Source organism: Malurus melanocephalus, unplaced genomic scaffold (genome assembly GCF_030028575.1).
Source record: "Malurus melanocephalus ecotype Western Australia unplaced genomic scaffold, MMel_1.1 scaffold_490, whole genome shotgun sequence".
Classification (NCBI taxonomy): Eukaryota; Metazoa; Chordata; class Aves; order Passeriformes; family Maluridae; genus Malurus; species Malurus melanocephalus.
The window spans coordinates 262979-282413 of record NW_026623722.1 but is presented as its reverse complement, the minus strand read 5'-3'; the positions used below and the strand labels follow the sequence as shown (position 1 = coordinate 282413).

The 19435-nt window shown below is 43.5% G+C and overlaps 1 protein-coding gene across 1 annotated transcript in view; it reads left to right on the top strand.

Annotated features, from left to right (window-relative positions):
- ABTB3 (ankyrin repeat and BTB domain containing 3) overlaps positions 1-19435 on the top strand; it is a 148912-nt gene that overhangs the window by 103768 nt on the left and 25709 nt on the right. The window contains exons 4-6 of the mRNA XM_057381083.1: positions 3137-3289; positions 14211-14376; positions 17478-17567. Coding sequence (XP_057237066.1) covers positions 3137-3289; positions 14211-14376; positions 17478-17567 — 409 coding nt within the window. The remainder of the gene's footprint in view (positions 1-3136; positions 3290-14210; positions 14377-17477; positions 17568-19435) is intronic.

Below are 19435 nucleotides of genomic sequence, written 5' to 3'. Positions count from 1 at the left end.
GGTCCAAAAATAGATGTGAGAGGAGTGCTGGGCTACAGGAGAAAATGGGGAGGGACGATGTGTGGGACCAGAGGATGGSAGGGTTGGTGGGGCACTCCGAATGGCCTTTTCTGATGAAGCAGCAGAAAGCATTGGCCACGAGGAGCCGGCTCCCCCTTGCCAAGGCCACGGGGACAGGGCCCAAGGAAGGGTCCAACCATTTGGGGATCTGCTTCTTGTTGGTCTCCCCCAGCCCACCCCCACCCTYCCAGCTCTGGTGCATGGGATGGGAGTTACTCTGAGCAGAGACCTCTCCCTGCATCCTCATCTGGCATGTTTTTCCATTTAGATGTCAGCTCAGTCTGTGCCAAAAACCATCTGGGTTTTTGTTTGTTTCTTTCTTTTTATTACTGAAGTCCATACTTAACTTTAAACTGCAGGGAATTAGAGGATGGAAGCGAGCATTTGAAGCACAGAGAAGGGCTGGAGGAGGAGGTCAGAGCACTCACTCACCTGCAGCCCAAATAAAGCATTTGTGCAGCAGTTGAGCTGCTCGTGTTTTCCCACATYCTCCAGGCAGAATCAATCCCAGCACATTCCCACCATGGTTAGGTTACTTTAATTAAGGCATGTGCTTCCAAAGCATGTAAYCAGGTGACTTATCTGCTCTGTGTCTGCTCTGGAACACAAAATAACCGAATTCTCCTGGTTGGTACCTGCTTTTGTACCAGAGATAAATCAGTGTATATGCCAGCAATGTGATGCATTTGTCTAACCCATTTTCACACAGTGCTATTTGAAAAGTGAAATATTTCTTGCTGATGTCACATTGYCTTGTGGATTATCACACCCTTATAACTCTGCGTTCCTCTTTCCTCTTTGGCACTCAAGCTGTATTTAAAAGAAAAAACCCCAACCCTTCATATGGTGCACAGATTCTTGAAGGGTATTTTTAACCTATTGCACTCAGCCATATTTGGTTCTCTTCTCAAAATATAAATTTCCTGACATGCTGAGATATGCAGTGATGATTTTTTTTTTTCCTTGGAAAAAGTAATGTAGTATATTGTGAGAAAACTCCATAGCCTCATCTAGGGACTGAAATTGGACCTCATAGAAAATTTCCCTGCTTCTGCAAGATACTGAKTCTCCTCCCTCTTGGGATTTATTGCACCAAATAGCCATGCTTGTTTCTATTTCTCTGTTGAAATTTGCAAGACTGGAGGAAAAAAAAAAAAGGACAGTTTTATAGTGTAATTATCTAAGTTCCTGTATATATTTTTATTTGCTCTGCTCCTTACTATGGTGGGGCACATTTTGTGCTGGATGAGTTTCTGACTCACACAAGAGGAGGAAGAAGTGTGAACCTCCGAGTCCCCTGTTCAGCTACAGCTCTCTGCTGCTTTTTTGTTTGCCCAGCAGATGCTACACGAGGGCCCTGCACAAGCCTGTCTTCATTTCTCTGATCCAAACTGTGTTCGCTCATGCAAAACCTTGAATTGAGTTTTCCTTTAATTGTATTCCTCGAACCGAGTTATGTCTGTAACTACATGCAGTTTTACACTTCCAGTGTGGTTTGCAGCTCCCTTTCTGCTGTTTGCTCAGCRAGAATTGAAACAACTCCCACTCATCACTTGTCCCCAGCTGCTTAATGCTACAAAAAGGTCCTTTCTGCTCTGAAGATGACCTGGGGAGCTGTCACCTCCCAGGACCAGAAACATCCCTKCTTCTCCCCTTTTCCTCCTCTGACTCCCACTACCCCCATGACAAATGAGCTGGGTTAGGAAATTSTTTCTAAAAAACCATTTAGAAATCAAAAACATTTCTAAAAAACATTTAGAAATGAAAAACAAATTCAGCCAGGTCTGGAGGTGTTTGCATAGAATAATGATGAAAGTGGCAACTCAGCCAAAGATGTCATATTTCAAAAGGAAGTTGTTCATTTAAGTGCCTGTGAGATTTGGGAACCCAAATAGTGTCCTAGAGAGGGTTAGTGGCCTCAGGGCTTCTCTGTCCTTTGGCACTTCTGAAGTATCTCATCGCTCCTCAAGAATATTAATATCAGAGCTGTGTAAAGCCAAGTCCTCAGAAAGGGAAATAAATACATAAAGAGCTATAAATAGGAAAAGGATATTCCAGAATCAACATCTTCTTAAATAATTTTTCTCAGGGTAGATCCTTTTGAGGTAAAGTTGTATATTTAAAATGTAAAATATTTGCCTACTCTGCACCTTATGCAAACTTTTTTTTTTTCTTTTTTTCCCATGAAAAGGGACTGCAGACGGTAAGGCAAGCACAGTGACCTTCAAGGTGTTCAGCTGCAGTTATTTTAGTAGTTTTATCTCCAAAACAGGACTTGAAGCTATGTTTTTTACTTATGGCTTGGCATCTTTGTCTTGGTTCCCAAATAAATCTTAGCGGAGATGGAGCGAACTGTGTGCTGCACTCTTCATCCATGGCTTGGRCAGCCCTTGTGGGGCCATGGGGCTGTCCAGGTACTGTGGAGGGATGGACCAGTCTTTGTGGCCAGACTTTGTGGGGGTGTAGCCCCCAATCCCACCATTCACTTCTGGAGGCACTTTGGTATGTTTTTGCTGAGTTTTTGAAGCAGAACAGCTGGCACCCGAAGCAGTTTGATGGTGCGAGGAGTGAAACCAAGCTCATCGCTCAGAGATGAGCTGAGTGCCCCACTTTCGGTGCTCATTGCATCGGCAGGAGATGCTGGAGATTTTCCGGGGCATCATCCCCTCTCCACTCTTGGTTTCTCAGTTTTGGCACATCCCCTATCTCAGCCCAGGTCCGTTCTCCCGTCCCCGCTGCAAACAGGGGAGCGACCCCAAAGCAGGACACGCTCCTGTGCCAGACCCCGTGAAGGGCGGGAGAAGGGCTTCCCTCACCAACAAACACTCTCAGGGCTATCTGAGAGTGAGATTTATGAGACATCTTGATTTAGACCCGTTTGAAAATTGCTGAGCCGGTTTGCTCTTCCTTTTTCCTCGCTGCCATCTGTCTGTGTATCCATTTATACCCTCACACACCTCACGCACCCTCACGCACCTCACCCTCACGCACCCGCGCCCTGCCCGCTGTCCCCTCTCCCTGTCCCCTGTCCCCTGTGGCTGAGCAGTCCCTGATGGCCGTGTGTGTGCTCCCGCAGGCCGTTCATCGTGCTGCCGCCGCTGATGGAGTGGATCCGGGTGGCGGTGGCTCACGCCGGCCACCGCCGCAGTTTCTCGGTGGACAGCGATGACGTGCGGCAGGCGGCGAGGCTGCTGCTGCCGGGGGTGGACTGCGAGCCGCGCCAGCTCAAGTAAGTGCCCGGCATGGAAGCGGCGGGATGTGGTTGTGTTTGCTGGGAAATTCGGGCATCCTCAGGGCTCTGCTGTTGCCGGGGAGGCGCATGGATGTTGGGCTCTGTGTTGCAAAAAAAAAAAAAAAAAAAATCAGCCGCCGGAATTTGCTCACATCCGCGGATGAGCTGGTTGCGTGGTAATGGGTGCATGGCTATCTCACAGCTGGATCCAGCTCGTAATCTGCTCATCAGAGCTTACACGGTGCTGTGGGGTTTTTTTYCCCCTCTTCTTATTAGATTCTGCTCGCTAATGAGGGGCTGAAACCTTCTGCTAATTGTCTGCTTTGCTGTAAAATACCGAAATGTAATTGGCAGGGCTGCAGGTATTTCTCAGGGCTTTGTTTTCAGCGTTAATGCTTAAAGGGCACATTTAAACTTAGAGGTAAGACTACTTCTTGCAGTAAAATTGTATTTTTCATGCTAATGCCAGTTCAAATTACTTGTAAATGTCAGGCTAGATAATTTGACTTTTTCATGTATCAAATGTGACCTTTTGGTTTTCTAATGAAGTCTTAAAAGTATTTATTGCCRGGATATGCTTTTAGTATCTGTTTTGCCTTATTATTATGTACTTGTATAAAAGTACGTTCTAGGACTGTTCTGGAGTGAAGAATATGTTTGGTTTTGATGTTCATATCAAAAGGCATTCTGAATGTGCCCAAGCAGAAATTATTCACTGCTGTTGCTTCACAAATTTGTACTTAAGCCCCAGTTTTCATCAGTCTGCCTCTCCATCCAGCAGTAGGTGCATTCTTTCCTGTAACTTAGAAAGCAGAGGGTTGATTTACATGATTAGCTGTGACAACCTGCACGGGAGCAGCTGTCTTCTGTTGACACTGGCCTTGACATGCTCTATCACCAGAGTATAMTACTTTACTTCCAGATCTACTACCTAGGCCTTTTATCGTCACAGCTATTAAATRTGTAATTGAAGAAATATGTGGAATTTCAAAAGCCAAATCTTGAGCATTTCAGATTTCGAACCTTGGCTGTAATTGCTTCCCTTCGGTGGGATCAGCTTGTCCCTCGTTTCTACAAGTGCTGCATTCTGTGTCCCTACACAGAATAGGTACTGTACCTATATCAGTAAGGCCCTGAAATGTCAGGACTGACGGATGCAGGTACATCTGAAGGGCTGGCACTTCATTCTGAGAAGGCACAATTGATTTCACACCTCTCCCAAGTATTTAGGTAGGATTCCAGATAAGGCAATAATGCTTGTATTCTACATCTTCTGTCTTAAAAATTAAGGTAGATGCAGTTAAATATCTCTGGATTAAAAAAAAACCCCACAGTATACCACCCTAAGTTGTATTTTGACAGTGTGTAAATATGTATGTGTGTATATATATATATATATATTAAAAAGTGATCAAGTGTTAGAAAATGGTGCAGGAGTTTCAGAATAATTTGAACTTGTGAAGAGTTGTACTATACTGCAAAAGAATTTACTAATTGTGGGGAACCAACCGGCACTTTCTATTTCATAGAGAATAGGAATGATTGTTGCTGTCCTGCTTGTCTTATAAGTGGGAATGAGACYGAAGAGCACAGCCTGGGATTAATCAGAGGAGAGTAAAAATGGAAACCATTCCTGAGTCAGATTCTGGATCTTGGAGAGACCAGCCTTTGCAGTGTGSCTGTATTTGATTGCAGGGGCCCGATTCATCCATTGATGTCCCAAAATGACAAAAATCTCTCTCCTGTTCTGGCAGAATGAGTGTTCTTGTACYGTGGGTTTTATTTTGAGGTCTGTGCCTGCTGCTGGTGTAGTGCRGGCAGGTTCTTTGCATAGCTGCAAATAAAACTGTCGCTGCCTGTGATCCTGAGATCAAAGGGAAGACTGAGCTTTTCTGAAGAATAATGTGAATCATCAGGATGTTAATTTGGAACTTTGCAGCCTGTAATTTTTTATTTGTTTTCAGCAGACCCTCAGCACTCTCGATTTTCATAAGCCAAACACCAGCCCTTCTCTCCTCCCCATTAGGGAGGGCACCTTTCCAACTCTTTAACTCCTCAAGGAGCATCAATTCCATAAATTCTAGCACTGGGGGAGGGAATGCAACAACTGCAGGGGATGGCTTTTCAARTAAGCTATGTGGTGGATRGCAGCTGGAGGATTTTAAGTGCAGKTAGCTTGATATGTTTTGAGACTTCTCTAGGAAGGRTTTACTAAGTAGAACCTTGAAAATGGTTCAATTTCTAGGCTTTTTATAGCAGTCTTCTTTAGTCCCTAAAACAGAGAGCTGAGCCCAAACATTCCCCTGGTCTTAGGTGATACTGCATCATTCCACGATGTTGATTCACAACCTGTCATTGCAAATGCATGAAGCAAAATCAGCTTCCACCCTGGMAAAACATGCATGTGGGAAGAGGAAGAGATTGGCAGGATCTCAAAGGCTGTGAAGTTCAGGATCAGTTTGGATAAAACCCAAATATTCAGCTTCTTATCTGAACTACAGCATGGAGGTCTCCCAGCAGATTCATGTGATGCTTCCCAGCACAATGACATAGTCCAGCAGTGGGGTTCCCATTCTGTGGCTTTGCAGATCATCCCTGCTTTCTTCGTGCCTCTCTTTTGCCCTTTTTCTGAGCCTTTTTAAAAAATCCATCGCTTTAATTTCTTGCAGTGTTTTCCTCTCCTGAAAGARGAGCTGCTCTTGCTCTGAGTAGAGGAGTGAGGGAAGCTGGAATCAGTCRGGAGCTGCCTGTCTCCTTCCTGATCTCATTTCATTTTACAGTAGAACATGTGCCAGAAAGTTTCTTCCCTTTCCCTRGCTTTGGGAGGTGAGCAGGGATGTGAAAGCTTCAGCCAGCCCAGTTGTTTCCCCCATTTGCTAGGAGACAGGTTTCACAGAAGAATTGAGTGCTGGATGCACAGCAGCTCACTGAGACGGCAACCCAGGCTGTGTCTGAGATTTTGTCACAGTGGGACAACACATTGAAATAAAACCTCACCTGTCCCCAACCCCTTTGGGTGCAGCCAGCTGGGAACTGAGTGGGCACTCTGCTCCCTGTGCTACACCTTTAATTCATGAAGGCATTGGAATTGAAGGTAATTTGTTGTCAAAAAGGGGCATGGTGCTAAAAGCTGTGTTGATCTGCTGTGCATCACTGCTCAGCCTGCACAAGGCACTGCCAGGCTGCAAACAGATGTTGGCTTCTCCTCATCATCACATCTGCAAGAAAAACCTGTTGGAAAAGGAAAAGCAAATAATAGCAGTAAGGTTATGAGCRTGGAAAAACAGTCATCAAAAGAAGAGAAAATTATGCAGCTTAATGCACTCAAATCAGGATGACCAGATAACCTCTATCCCAGCGATGAGAAAAARCTGCCTCACAAAATCAGGGGGTCAGAGGGAAGTATTTTTAACAAAGCCTGGAGTGATGCCATAACTCTAAGGATTAATAATAGTAATGCCTAATGTTTGAAAAGGATGAAAAATGATTCAAGGAAAATTCCAGGCTGTTTGTGCAAGGCCTTTGAATGTTTTTTCAAGCAAAGACTGATTAAAGACATGTTGTTGAGGGAAAAATGGGATAAAATGTGACACAGATTTTCTAAAGATAGATCTTGCCAGGCTAATCTAATAACTGTTTTTGATAAGATAACTGATTTTCCACCCCAAGGAAATTCAGTAGAATTTCATCTCTTTGGATTTGAGTGAAGATTTGATACAGTCCATGCAGGGAGCTATTAAGACAGAAAAGATGGTTAGTAAGGAGATTGGAAAGTGAGCAGGGGCTGGCTTGGCTGAGATGGGGTTGCAATCAGGGACCTTCAGTTCTCATTCTTAAAAACTGGTGATTTTTAATTTTCAGAAAGGGTGTTGGCACAAATCTTAGCAATGTGCTCATGAAGTTAAAATTTGCTGATGCCATGATGCTGAGAGGCATTGTCCAGACAGAGGAAGTTTGGGAAATCATCCAGGAAAAAGTGGATGACCTTGAGGGCTGGGACAAAATAAATGGGATGAAATGCACTTTTCCACTAATGGAAGGCAAACATATTTTTTTAGTAAAAATATCATACTGCAGTGTGTATGTAACATATACTCTATATATGCAGTATATGCTATATAGAGAGTATTGGGAAGGTGGTGGTAAAGGCTGTGGAGTAGTATTTAATCTCAGAATGATTGAATCTCAGAATGAATATTTAATCTCAGAATGATTGTAAACCACAAAAGTGGATTTTTCCTCAGCCACGAAAAAAGCAAATGTATTTTGAGGCTGCGTTGGGAGAGGTATTTCCAGTAGAAACAGAATAATATTGGTGCCACGTGAAAGTGGTAGGAAGTGATGTGGAATCACAAGTCCCTTGTCCTGGTCAAAAAAATATTCACTTTGGACCAGGTAGAAAGAAACGGGCTAGGGTAATTAGTTTTTTTGACAAAATGTTCTTGTGGAGGCAGATTTGAAGAAAGGAACTCATTCAGTGAGCAAAATCTTTCTGTAGCACAGGGTTCATGAACCTCCAGCCCCTTGTGCTCCCTCAGAGCTGCATTCACAAAGTCTCAGGGCAAATGCAGGGACTGAGTGCCTTGGAAAATCTGTCCTTAATTGGAAATCAGTCCTGATTTCCAATTAGCCYTGTCCTGGGAGTACCTGAGTCTGCTTTTCTGTGTGGGACCATCCCTCTTATTGAAAACTCTCTAGGAAAATTGGATTATCAATCTCAAAGCAAAGATTATTTGAGCGTACTTGGCTCATTCTAGAGAGTTTTCTTAAAACTATGAAAAGGGGAAAATACAGAGATGTAAAGAGATGTGTTATTTGTTTTTTCAGAGCAGTCTATACCATTTGCTGTGTCAGCCTACTACTGTACCACACGTGCAATTCTAACTTGAAAGTGAAAGCAGAAGAGTTGTATTTAATGTTTTATTTATGGAAATCTTGTGCTTGTACTAGAGCATGAAAATATAAATGGACTTTAAAAAATAGAGATTTGAAGACAAAACTTCAGAGACACTGCTCTTCCTTCTCTCTTAAAATATGTTGGGTGAGGGGCTGAGTTTCTGGAGAGAGAGAGAGAGAGAGAGAGAGTATAAAATTGCCAAGAAATTCTGCTATTTAATTAAATACCACCTTTAGGTAGGAATGGTTGGTGTTTGCCTAGCTTCCTGAATGTCCTTGTTCTTCCCACAAATTTTCACTAATCCTTTAAGACCAGCCATGGCTATTGCTGTAATTAGCTACAAAAATGTGAGTGGTAGCAAACAAGCTACTTGACAAAATCCATCAGTTCCTTGGGGCAGATGGTGCCAGCAGATGAAGGAGACTTTATTACTCAGAGCACGGGTTCCTGAGGTGAATCTCACTGTCCTGCCAATTGTCTGCTTGAGGACAGCAGTAATAAAAAAATTATTGAAGTGGAGGACCTGGGCCTCATGTTCTCTTTCACTTTTAGGGCAGAATACACTTGTATTTTTATGGGCATTAGGATCCAGCCTCCTTTTTTTTCTATTGCAAGCAGCATTGTTCCTGCTGTTTCATATGCTTTGTCCCTTTTATTGCATCCCTGAATTTATTACACATCCCTATATTACATTCCTGAATGCAATAATCAGGATGCAGATAACACACCATTTTCCACTCATTAGTGAAGATTTGTGCAATCTATTTATATGGAAGATGAATCTRTAACAGAACTTTCTTGTGACACTGTGGCCTTGTTCAAAATCTGAGCTCAGATTTAATTTTGAACATGGTTCCTGACCTACATTCATGGAACTGGGATATTAAGACTGTTTTGAAATAGAGATTTGGGTCTTGGTTTGACAGTCACATCACTTTTTAAATGTATTTTCCAGTATTTATAACCAATTTATTCTCAGACCTTTGACAAAGATAAGAGGTTGGATAATAAATATCTGGAGTATATTTTTTTCTTGTCTTAATTTAGCTTCTGATTAAAGTAAAGGGAGATATTCTGTTTCTGCAATAAGACGTACTGCTCTTCATCACTTTGATCAATGTGTTTGTGYTTACATTTTCCTCTCTCCCAAACTGAAAATGCAAATAATTGTCTCAATATAGTATTTATATTGTCGTTCTATTAATATCAGCATTACAATCCTTTTTAAAGCACCATGTTGGAAAAAAGAGTGCTCACAAGTTTAAATCAAATTGTCTGCTGCTCCCACTCTCACTGTTTGTGTCTCGCTGAAGAGCCCCAGGGAAGGAAAAAGACCCCTTTGTGCTGTGGGGTGTGCAGCCCAGATCAAAACAGTGATCCATGACCCCAAGAAATTCAGCATTGAAAATACATGTATATTGCTGGCTAAAATAAGACTCCTTCCAGGCTCCCAAACAGCTGAACTGGTTGAAACTGAAATAATTTCTGACTCAAGACCTCATTCATATTTAGGACAAACCGAATAAATTGTACAGAGCTAAAAAGATGGGCTTAATGAGTGGATTATCATTCTTTTAATKGAAAGGGCTGGTGATCGAGTCCCAGGTGGACAAACAAGGTTCTGATTCTTGGCTATCAGTGATCAGTTCATTTCAGCCAAGGGGAGCATTTGTCCTGCTGCTCATCACAGGCTGCACTSCATTTCTTTTTAAATCAACTGCACCTACCAGTTACGATGGAAAGAGAAACACTTTGCCTTTGAATCATCCATTTTCCCAAACGTATTCTACCCATGAGTRACTTATTAAAGATCTGCACAGACTCTCTCTTAGCCAGTCAGAGTGAAAATGAGAAAAAAAAAATCCCTTGTGTTTAAACTGCTGCTGGAGAAATGCTGCATTATGTTTTTGTAATGCGAGTTTGGGGAAAGAAAAATAATTTGCTGTACTGCTAGGACCCATTACAAATGAAGATTATCTCAGATTTCTTTCAGAGGTTTGAGTACTTGAGAGTATGATGGAGTRTCATGGTCACCATGCAGTGTTTGACAGTGACCATTTGCAAATAATTAATGTTACCATGGCATTCCCCACATAAAGCCACAGTCAATTTAATTATGTGCAGTGGCAACACTGTAGTGATCTTGAAGATAACAGCTGTAGAGGCARTATCTGTCCAGAATTAAAAGAGGACTTGGAGGAAATTGTATTGCATTGTAAGTTAAAAAATGTGGTCACAGTTTTACTGCAAATATAATCTAAAGATTATTTCACTTGTTTCTAATTTTCCTTTTATTTATAAAGGCAGTTGTTGGCTTGATTCATATTAGGGAAGGGGAGAGTTGACAGGCTGTGTGACTGAACCCCTGAATTAGAGGGGTGAATTTTCTGTTAAGCACAAGGACTATGATCAGCATGTGTTATTAATTCAAGGCTGTTGTTTCACAGTTCTGGGAGTGGGRGCATTATGCCCTGGTGGTGGTGGTGCCAAACAGCCTGCCCAGCCCCACAGGTTGCTGAATAAGGAGGTTSAGAATGGATTCTGTCTTTGGAGAGAGGTTATCACTCCCAGAGGGTGTTGGTCAGTGCCACCTTTGTCACTGTAGCACCTCTGGTGACCTCAGAGTGTGCCTGGCGTGGCGCTGCCCTGCCATCCCGAGACTGTCCCTGGTACAAGAGGAGGAGAAGAGCTCTGGCCCCACCATGATCTGCTCATCCCATCAGCCTTTCCAGCCCCTGTGATGGAAATGCATCTTTTCTGCAGGGTGAGGTCTTGGGGAAAGGATGATCTGTGTAAATGCTGGTGRCTGGCAGACTCTGGAGGGGACATCCTGCTGCTGCGCTGGTGTCAGCCTCCTGTGCATTTGGAAAGATCACCCAGCCTTTTTGGCAAAAGGGCCCCAAGTGACAGCGCAGCTGGGGAGGTTTCCAGCTCTGTGCRTGTGCTCTCTTCCCTTGCTTAGCAGGCACAGTTTCACAACTCYGAAAAGTGACCCTAGATATTTAGCTGACTTTACTGTTCCCCGTCAGCCTTATGTTTCAAGCTTTTTGCCATCACTTTCCCACCTCTTCATAGCTTGTCAGTATGTTTGTTTCAGTCCAAAGTKAAAGAGTCTTGAGTGAGTCAAGCCTGGAAGTCTATTCCATTCCTCTTTTTTTATCTTGCATTCTTTAATGCTTGTGGTTCTGGATGGTATCCACAATGGAGCCTGTCACTTTATACAGTGTTAATATGGAGCAGATACCCTCTGCTTCTTTTTGGAATCAATATTATGCAGTGGTAAGAAGGAGGACTTGGGAGAAAATGCAGTGCTGTGTTGGCTTAGGTTTGATTTTTTGATGGCTTTGATTTTTTAAATTTTTTCAGTTTTTATTCTGAAATGCGACAGCTCAGTCTGTCTGCTGTGCCATCTTCCCAGCTGGCTTTCCCTAGTGTTAAAAGTGATGCTGTTCTCTTCTGTTTGTACTTGTAGTTCCTGATCATTTTTTGATGTCTCTTCACTACTTTTTTCAGTACATGTTAAATCTCTTTTTCCTTAACTCATTCATCTCTCTGGATTTTCAAGACATTGCTTTCTCTCCTCATGCTCTGCTCCTTTCCCTTGCATAGTGGTGTTCTATTCAACTCACCATTTTGATCACTATCCAGTTAATTAGTCAACATATGAGAACTTCCCTCCTTGGCTGTTGTAAGCAGGTGAGCTGGCATTGCTTTCAGGAGACCAGAAATGGAGGAGTTCCTGCTGGTTGCTGAACCTGGAGTAGAGATCTGGAGAGTCCATGCAGGTTAGGTGAGATAGGTCCTTGTTCCTCTTCCCTCCCTGCTGTGGGTGTGCAGCCCAGGTCAGTCTGGCTCTCTTCTGGAGAGATGATCAGTGATGGTTCTGCATGCACTGAGCTGGGCTGAGTCAGTGCAGCTCTGTCTGGGTTTGACCCATTTTATTCAGTGTATKTTACATACCTCAGTGCAAATGATGAAGTAGTGATTCACAGTGACAGACACCTCTGCAGAGGATGTCTGGATCTTTCCACAGCTGCACTTTGCTGAGGAACCACCTCATTTTCAGCCCAGAATCATCTGGGAATGCCATCTGCAGCTGTGAAGTCCAGCATCTCTCCTCCATGCACCAAAACCCCCACGACCTAACTTGTGAGCATGCTTTATCTTTGCCATGCCTTAAAGGATCTTCAGCATCTCATGCTGTGGAGGTAACAAGCACCAAATGTTGCTGTAGCTCTCGTGTCAGAAATATGCCATGTGGTGTGAATGTGTTCAGCCTCGATTGCTTCCATGGATCTCAGTGTCAGCGAGCTCAGCCCTGCATATCTGGGCTGSTTTTGTGTTTTCCTCAAATTCAGTCAGAAATTACTGCAGAAACCCCAGCCTTGCTGTGTGTTGCTTTCTCCCTCTCTGCTGTGGGCCAATTGCTGGTGCAGAATGTGTCACTGCTCTTGCAGAGTGTTTATTGTGCATTAATCTTGCAGCACACTGTGGTGTTGGAATGTCACCGTGTTCCTGTGAGTGTGATACTCCAAGCATACCTTYTTTGCATTCTTAGGACATGAACTTTTTTATCAGTCAAAACCCAAACTGAGCAGGTAGAACGAACATCAACAAATCATGTGTTGTCCTCCAGACTGGTCATGGCCCAGCACAGCAGAGAGCAAGTCTGAGCTCAGATGCCAGTTTCAAACCTGCAGAAGCTTTGATCAAAACCCTTTGTATTTTGCATTTCATTTTTCTTCCTCTTCTGAAAGAGGAAGAGCAGCAGCACCTGCTACATACCACTGCTTCTATATAAACAGCATATTTTGTTGCATGGTGCTGTTAAATATTAAGCAGTGTTATATATTTTATAAAGCTCTGATAAAGCACTTTGAAGAAGAAATTTAAATGATAGTGATGTGTTGTTTATATTTTTCTTTTGATTTGCTGCGGCTTTTTACATTTGAAGTAGAAACCAAATATTTGATGCATGCTTGACTTTTTCACTTTTGATCTCTATTTTCTTTTTCCTTCATAAGTAGCCCCTCATTTTCTGACCTAGCATTTTTGCAGATTTGAAGTGGTGTTTTTCCAAACAGTCCTTTATCCAAGTTCACACCAAAAGCACTGTGGATTTGGGCTCCACCCTCTGCCCCAGACACTCCTCAGCATGAAAGAAAAGCAAATCTGTCTTTTAACAAGATGAAACCGAGTTGGATAAACATTAGRTTTGAATTGCCTGGCTCTCTCTGGAGCTGTAGATTCACATCTTGGCTAAATAACCCCTAGCCCTTCTTTCATTTGAAATGGATATCAGTTTACAATTTGCAGATCTTTTGAATAAGACCTTAAAAGAATGACATCTCCTCTGTTAGACGCAGCCAGCACGGTTTGTGTTTTACCATGACTGCTTGCAAGATTGCCTTCTCCCCAGTTGCATGGTGTTTTTATGTACATGATGACCTGTTTGGACCAGGTGACCTCTAGAGGTTCCTCTCAACCAGCCTGGGACTCTGCAGCTTGCACTTTCTGCTCCAAAAAGGCTTCCCTGTTACTGGGGCTGTGCTGGTAAGATCCTTGAAGGTGTTTGGAGTGACATTATTTTCTCTGTTGTATTGTCAACGATTATGCATCCATTTGATGTRAGTTCAAAGCTTATTGAAGTCACTGAAAGTTTTCAGGGATCAGGGGAACTGGATAACCTTGCCTTGCAGAGAGGAAACTTTTTGAGAGAATGTACTGCGCATTGCCAAAACAGGGAAACAAAATCAAGTGAAATCTGTGCTTTTTTTCCCCAGTTTTTATTGAAATGCATGACTTGTCCCATGCAAGATAGACCAAGGGCAATCTCCATTAGCTTGCATCATCACTGCCCGTTCAGCATTTCCCTTGCACACGCAGGTCAAAGGAGAATGGATGTGCCAATGACCTAAATCCTTCAAAACCAGGGCACAGCGTTTATTATTTATCATTATTTTCCCAGGGAGATCTGTCCTCTGGCTGTCCTCTGAGGGRGTTTGTTTCTCTCCCCCACAGGATTGATGACTGTTTCTGTGCCTCTCGGAAGCTGGACGCCGTTGCCACCGAAGCAAAGTTCAAGCAAGACCTGGGTTTTCGCATGCTCAACTGCGGCCGAACGGATCTGGTGAAGCAAGCCATATCCTTGTTGGGGCCCGATGGGATTAACAGCATGAGTGAACAGGTAACAGGATAGACATTTCAAAAAGCAGCTGGGAAATGGGAGAGTTTTGTCTGCTTGTCACAAGAGAAGGAGCCCCAGCTTTGAGCTCTGCTTTCCCTGCATTATTTGCATTGGGTTAAAGCGCTGCCAGGTGAAGGTCTGTGTTAAGTGAGGTCATTTTGAGTTGTGTTGATTTGTCAGTACTGAGGTAACTCAGCACRACTGCATCCCCTGAAATCTGCTTAACAGTGAGCTGAGTGGAGCTGGAGGAAGATCCCAAGAGAGYTTAGTGTTGAGCTGACTCCTTCAAACTGCTTCAGTGGTGTGAGACAGGGCTTTGTGAGGTGAGCAGCTCTGGATCCTGTCAYTCACTCCACATGCACTTCCCAGCCCCAGTCAATGGTTAATTGCTGGCCCTCTTGATTGATTTCAGTCCAGTTTGAATGAACCTTGCAGAGCTGAAAGTCTCTCTGCAGTTGCCCCTCTGTTGGTTATCGTGGCCAACATCCACCAGCTGAAGAGCCTTGATGCTCCCCGAGGTGGTTCCTCCTTCCCAGAGGGAAAGGATGGCTGTGGATACCAACCTTTCCTTTTGGAATGGAGCCCCCTGATGAAAGTTCATCATCCATGTTCCCAGAGCTTTTGGCATCATTTTTGGCAGGAGTCTCTTCTCAGGTGGTCACTTGGGGCAAGAGCTGGACTGTTCATGGGTTTAGGTCTTCTTAGATGAAAGCTGTTCCAAGAATGTGAGTTATRTTGCTGTTCAGTAGATTCAGTCTGAGTCAATATTGTAGGTTCATCTGAGAAAAGCTTTAGAAGAGGGCAATACTTCCTGCACAAAAAAAAAAAAAAAGCTATCAGACTGCTCATTCCAAGGTTCATACATTACACTTATTTTTAGTCTGAACCTGGAAACTTTTCACAGCGTATTTCCTCTGTCCTCCAGGCTGAAAACTGGGAACACTTTGGCTTGATTCATCAAAGTACCTAACCACATGCTTAACTCAGAACACATGCTTTTACATCCTATTTTGAGTGAAAGTTAAACCTGTGCTTAAATGTTCTGCTGGATCGAATGTCCCACATCTTGCAGGACAGAGCCCTAAGTCATAGAAAGCTGGAAGAAAGACAGTAATTTTGTATTTTGCCCAAAGCCAAATGCCCTTTKTGTTGATTGTACACATTGTTACTGTGTTCCTGCGTGTGATTCCAACATTTAATGATGGGCTCGTTAAAAATCCATTCCTCCCCCGTGCAGAGAGGGGGTGGGTGTCTGCAGGACAAGCCTGGGGGGACTGAGAGAGGCAAAAGCAACAGGGACAGCAGTGCAAGGGAAGGGCAGGTTAAAATCCTCATTAACTTTTTATAACCCTGGGATTGCAGCATGACATTCTGGGCTCTTTTAGGCTGTGTGAAGTCCTCCTTCAGAGCACTCRGTGTGGCTCCCAGGCACAGCCTTTGCTCTGGATTTCCACAGGATTCCTCACTGTGGCTGCCCAAGTGCTGTCTCCTACAGGGGAGCCCCTGCGCTCGCTTTTCGGATTTGTTTCTACAGATCTGATTAGACTCTTGTGCTAAATAAACACTTGACTTAATTATCCAATGACACCACTTACAGAAACCGAAAAGCAGTTGAAGGAACATGTATTTAATTTTAAGCTGCTCACCCAGCCTGGTGTTCCAAGGCCCGAGCACAATTTGTTTGTAATTCACATGTTTGTTCCCGTGGCGTTTGTTGACTGCCAAAGGAAATGTTTTGCCACTGGCTGCTCCTTTCAGCTTCTCTTTGCCAATTCAAGTCACCCAAGAACTCCCCTTGCCTAGGGTGAGCTTGTTTTTATTTAATAATGGCATGAGGCCCCAAGTGCACACTGCAGATTGGATCCCGTGAAATGCTCAGTGTGTTTCAGAGAGRATCGAAGGACTTTGCACAGACAAACATTGATTTATATTGTCTCTACAAGAGCAGCCCTTCCACACATAAGCACCCACCACCTTTAGCCCTGCATACAGAGCAGAAACTGGGCTAGTTCAGCAAAAGCACTTCTGCTGGGCTCTTGCAGGAATAGCAGTATCATTGCCAGGGTGGGTACCTCCAATTTCTCTGGAAATGATGTCCCTTCATAGCAGCACTTGGGTTTGACAGTGAGAGGACTGTGGTGGGACAGCAGATTGACTGGGGCACCTCGAGGTGGGCTGTAAATGTGAATCAGAAGTAGCACATGCTGCAGGAGAATTACTGCTAAACAGCTGCTGGCTGTTGGTCAACACCCCCTACTGTATTTAATAAGCAGCTTTTGCTTATTAAACAATATTAGTGTTATAATTTACAGTAGATTGGATAATTTTGGTCATGGTTTTATCTGGACTCGTTGCCACAGCAGTGCTTCCCTTAAGGGAAATGATGATCAGCCCTAGCAGGTATTTCAGATTAATACAAATTGCATTGTGGTGATTCTGTAGTGAAGGGTCACTTAATCTATTTTTTCTCCAAGCTGGGCCATGTTTTCCTAGAGCCAGCAACTTGCAACAAAGCTCTGTGGCATTTCATTTAAAATTAAAYCCATGTTTTCTAGGGAGTGCTGTACAAAGCCTTGACATTTCCATCCCCTKACAGTATCCAGGTGGAAAAAGCTGTGCTCAAATCTGACCGATCTTAAAAAAAAGCTAGAGATGTTTTAAAGGCTCTTTCAGTAATTAAAAAGTTAGATTTTAAGACACTGATTGTGGAAAACTGGATAGAATTCTTGTCTTTTTAACATACCAGTAGAAATAACAGTTGCTTTGGTGAAAACATGTCTCTGATGGGGCCCCCAAAGGTGCTCAGGGGCTCAGTGTACGAGGGGGGACGTGAGGCTGGCAAAGTTTCTCTCACCATGCTGCATATAATCTGGAAAACACAAACAGTAAGCACAAAGTGACAACAAAAATGGAGATTTTTACAAAAGYGGTTGACTTTTGCTACTCTGAGGGGCATGTTTGTAACAGAGGTAATGGCTTTCATTGAATACATGCTGTTAGTCTTGATGATATATACTTATATAATTGTTTTTAAAAAATCAAAGTGAGTTCTGTGTTAAATTTGTCAATTCCTTTGTTTTTTAACTCCAAAAAATGACTAGGGCATGACTCCACTGATGTATGCTTGTGTCAGGGGTGATGAGGCTATGGTGCAGATGCTGCTAGATGCTGGAGCAGATCTGAATGCTGAGGTGAGGACTTTTTGTTGGTTGTATCTTTTTTTTCTGTTGTTTGTGTGCATCTTAAACTCCCCCYTGAAACTATAGCGGAGCGGAAATCACGAGAATTAAAAAGAAAACAAATCTGTCTTATCCTGGAYGGGACCACTTGAGCAGTGAAATCAAATGGCATTAGGTTAACACTGGGATTGGCTGCACAGGAGGGGTCAAAGCCGTTGGGCTCAACCCACAGGTAATCCTGRTTTAGTTGTGTGTGCCCACTGCAAAGCTCAACATTTCTGAGGAATCCTTTTCCAAGGAATCATTCCCAATGCACAGGTGCCATATAGATTCCGTTGTTTTGTTTTACAAAGTGCCTTGGGCTAGAAACTGTTGGATGAGGAGCTTGAAGCTTCCAGAATGTAAATGTTTCATCGTTGAATGCACATCACAAACTCAGACAATCTGTCCACCAAACAGATTGTTGTCCAGCTCAGTGCAATGCAGGTATGTACATTTTTAAAGAGCCATTKGAAAATCCGTGGAAGAGTTACTTGTTAATGATTCCAGTTTCAATTTGTCGAGGTCATGAGTAAATTAAGCTGTCTGCTTCACTTATCTGTGTTCCATCTGTTCTGTTTGGACTTGAGYGAGCTGATAAATTGGAGTCGCTGCTTCAGAGAGACGTTTTGCACTTTTAAAAAGTCTAATTTAAAGCATAGAAATTGATGTCACCCGTAGGAGACTGATAGTGCTCCTACTCTGTGATGAAATCAGCTGGTGGTTTCAGCTCCCCACAGTCAAGAACACCACCCTCAAAGCTGGCAGTAACTGAACACTGAACCCCAAAGACCAGATGGGCAGGGAGATTGATCTTTTCCTTAATCCTGCCTGTGGCTCCGACTTGAGGTGACATTATTTGGTTCCTAGGACAAGTTTTCATAARGAGCTGTCCTCCCAATTGCTCCAGTAATCTTCCAGACTTGAATCAAATGCAAATTTAAACAGTTTTGTCTTCCTGAAACTGCTGACATCTGAGAGAACAGCTCCAGAGAGGAATGTGAACCTCCCCAGTTCATTGCTGTAGAGTGTCTGCTCTAAAATCAAATGAAAACACTTTTGGACAAGAACTGTGAATAATTATGGCSTGCAATTATAAGATGATTTGTGCACACCACAACCCACTGTGCAAATTGGGCAATTATGGCAAAAAAAAAGGAAAATCAACTATGAACAAAAATAAATACTCTGTCAGGTGCCTGCATAATTTTCTCCCTTTCACTTTGCAAATATGTTTCCAAAAGTAGCCTYAAATGCTGGGTACCTCCCTTTTTGATTGCCCATCCTCAGTGAAAATGGACCCATTTCCAGATGTGCTGAGAAGCTGCAGTTTGCTCTGTGCTCAGTGAGACCTGCAGCTGCTCAGCCCATGTCAACCAYCAAAGCCTGTCCAGCCTCAGGGCTTTGCAAACATTGTGTTGGAGAGGACTCTAATTTAGGGAAAAAAAACCCAAAAAGGAGCAAAGGAGTTACAATGACTTCATTTTCTTTGCTGCTGGTGGGAGCCATGCTTGAGGAGGAGCTGAGTGCATTCCCTGAGCCGTGCTCCTGCCCGTCCTTACCCTGTGCTGCTCTTGCTCCACATCCCAAACCCCAAGGCTTGAGCTGCTCAATCCTCTTCCTCCTGAGCCATCCCAAACCCCAAGGCTTGAGCTGCTCAATCCTCTTCCTCCTGAGCCATCCCAAACCCCAAGGCTTGAGCTGCTCAATCCTCTTCCTTCTGAGCCATCCCAAACCCCAAGGCTTGAGCTGCTCAATCCTCTTTCTCCTGAGCCACCCCTAAGGAGCCCCATGTCCATGTTGAGGGGCCAGCACCCTCCTTGTGGTGTCCTTTGAGCTCT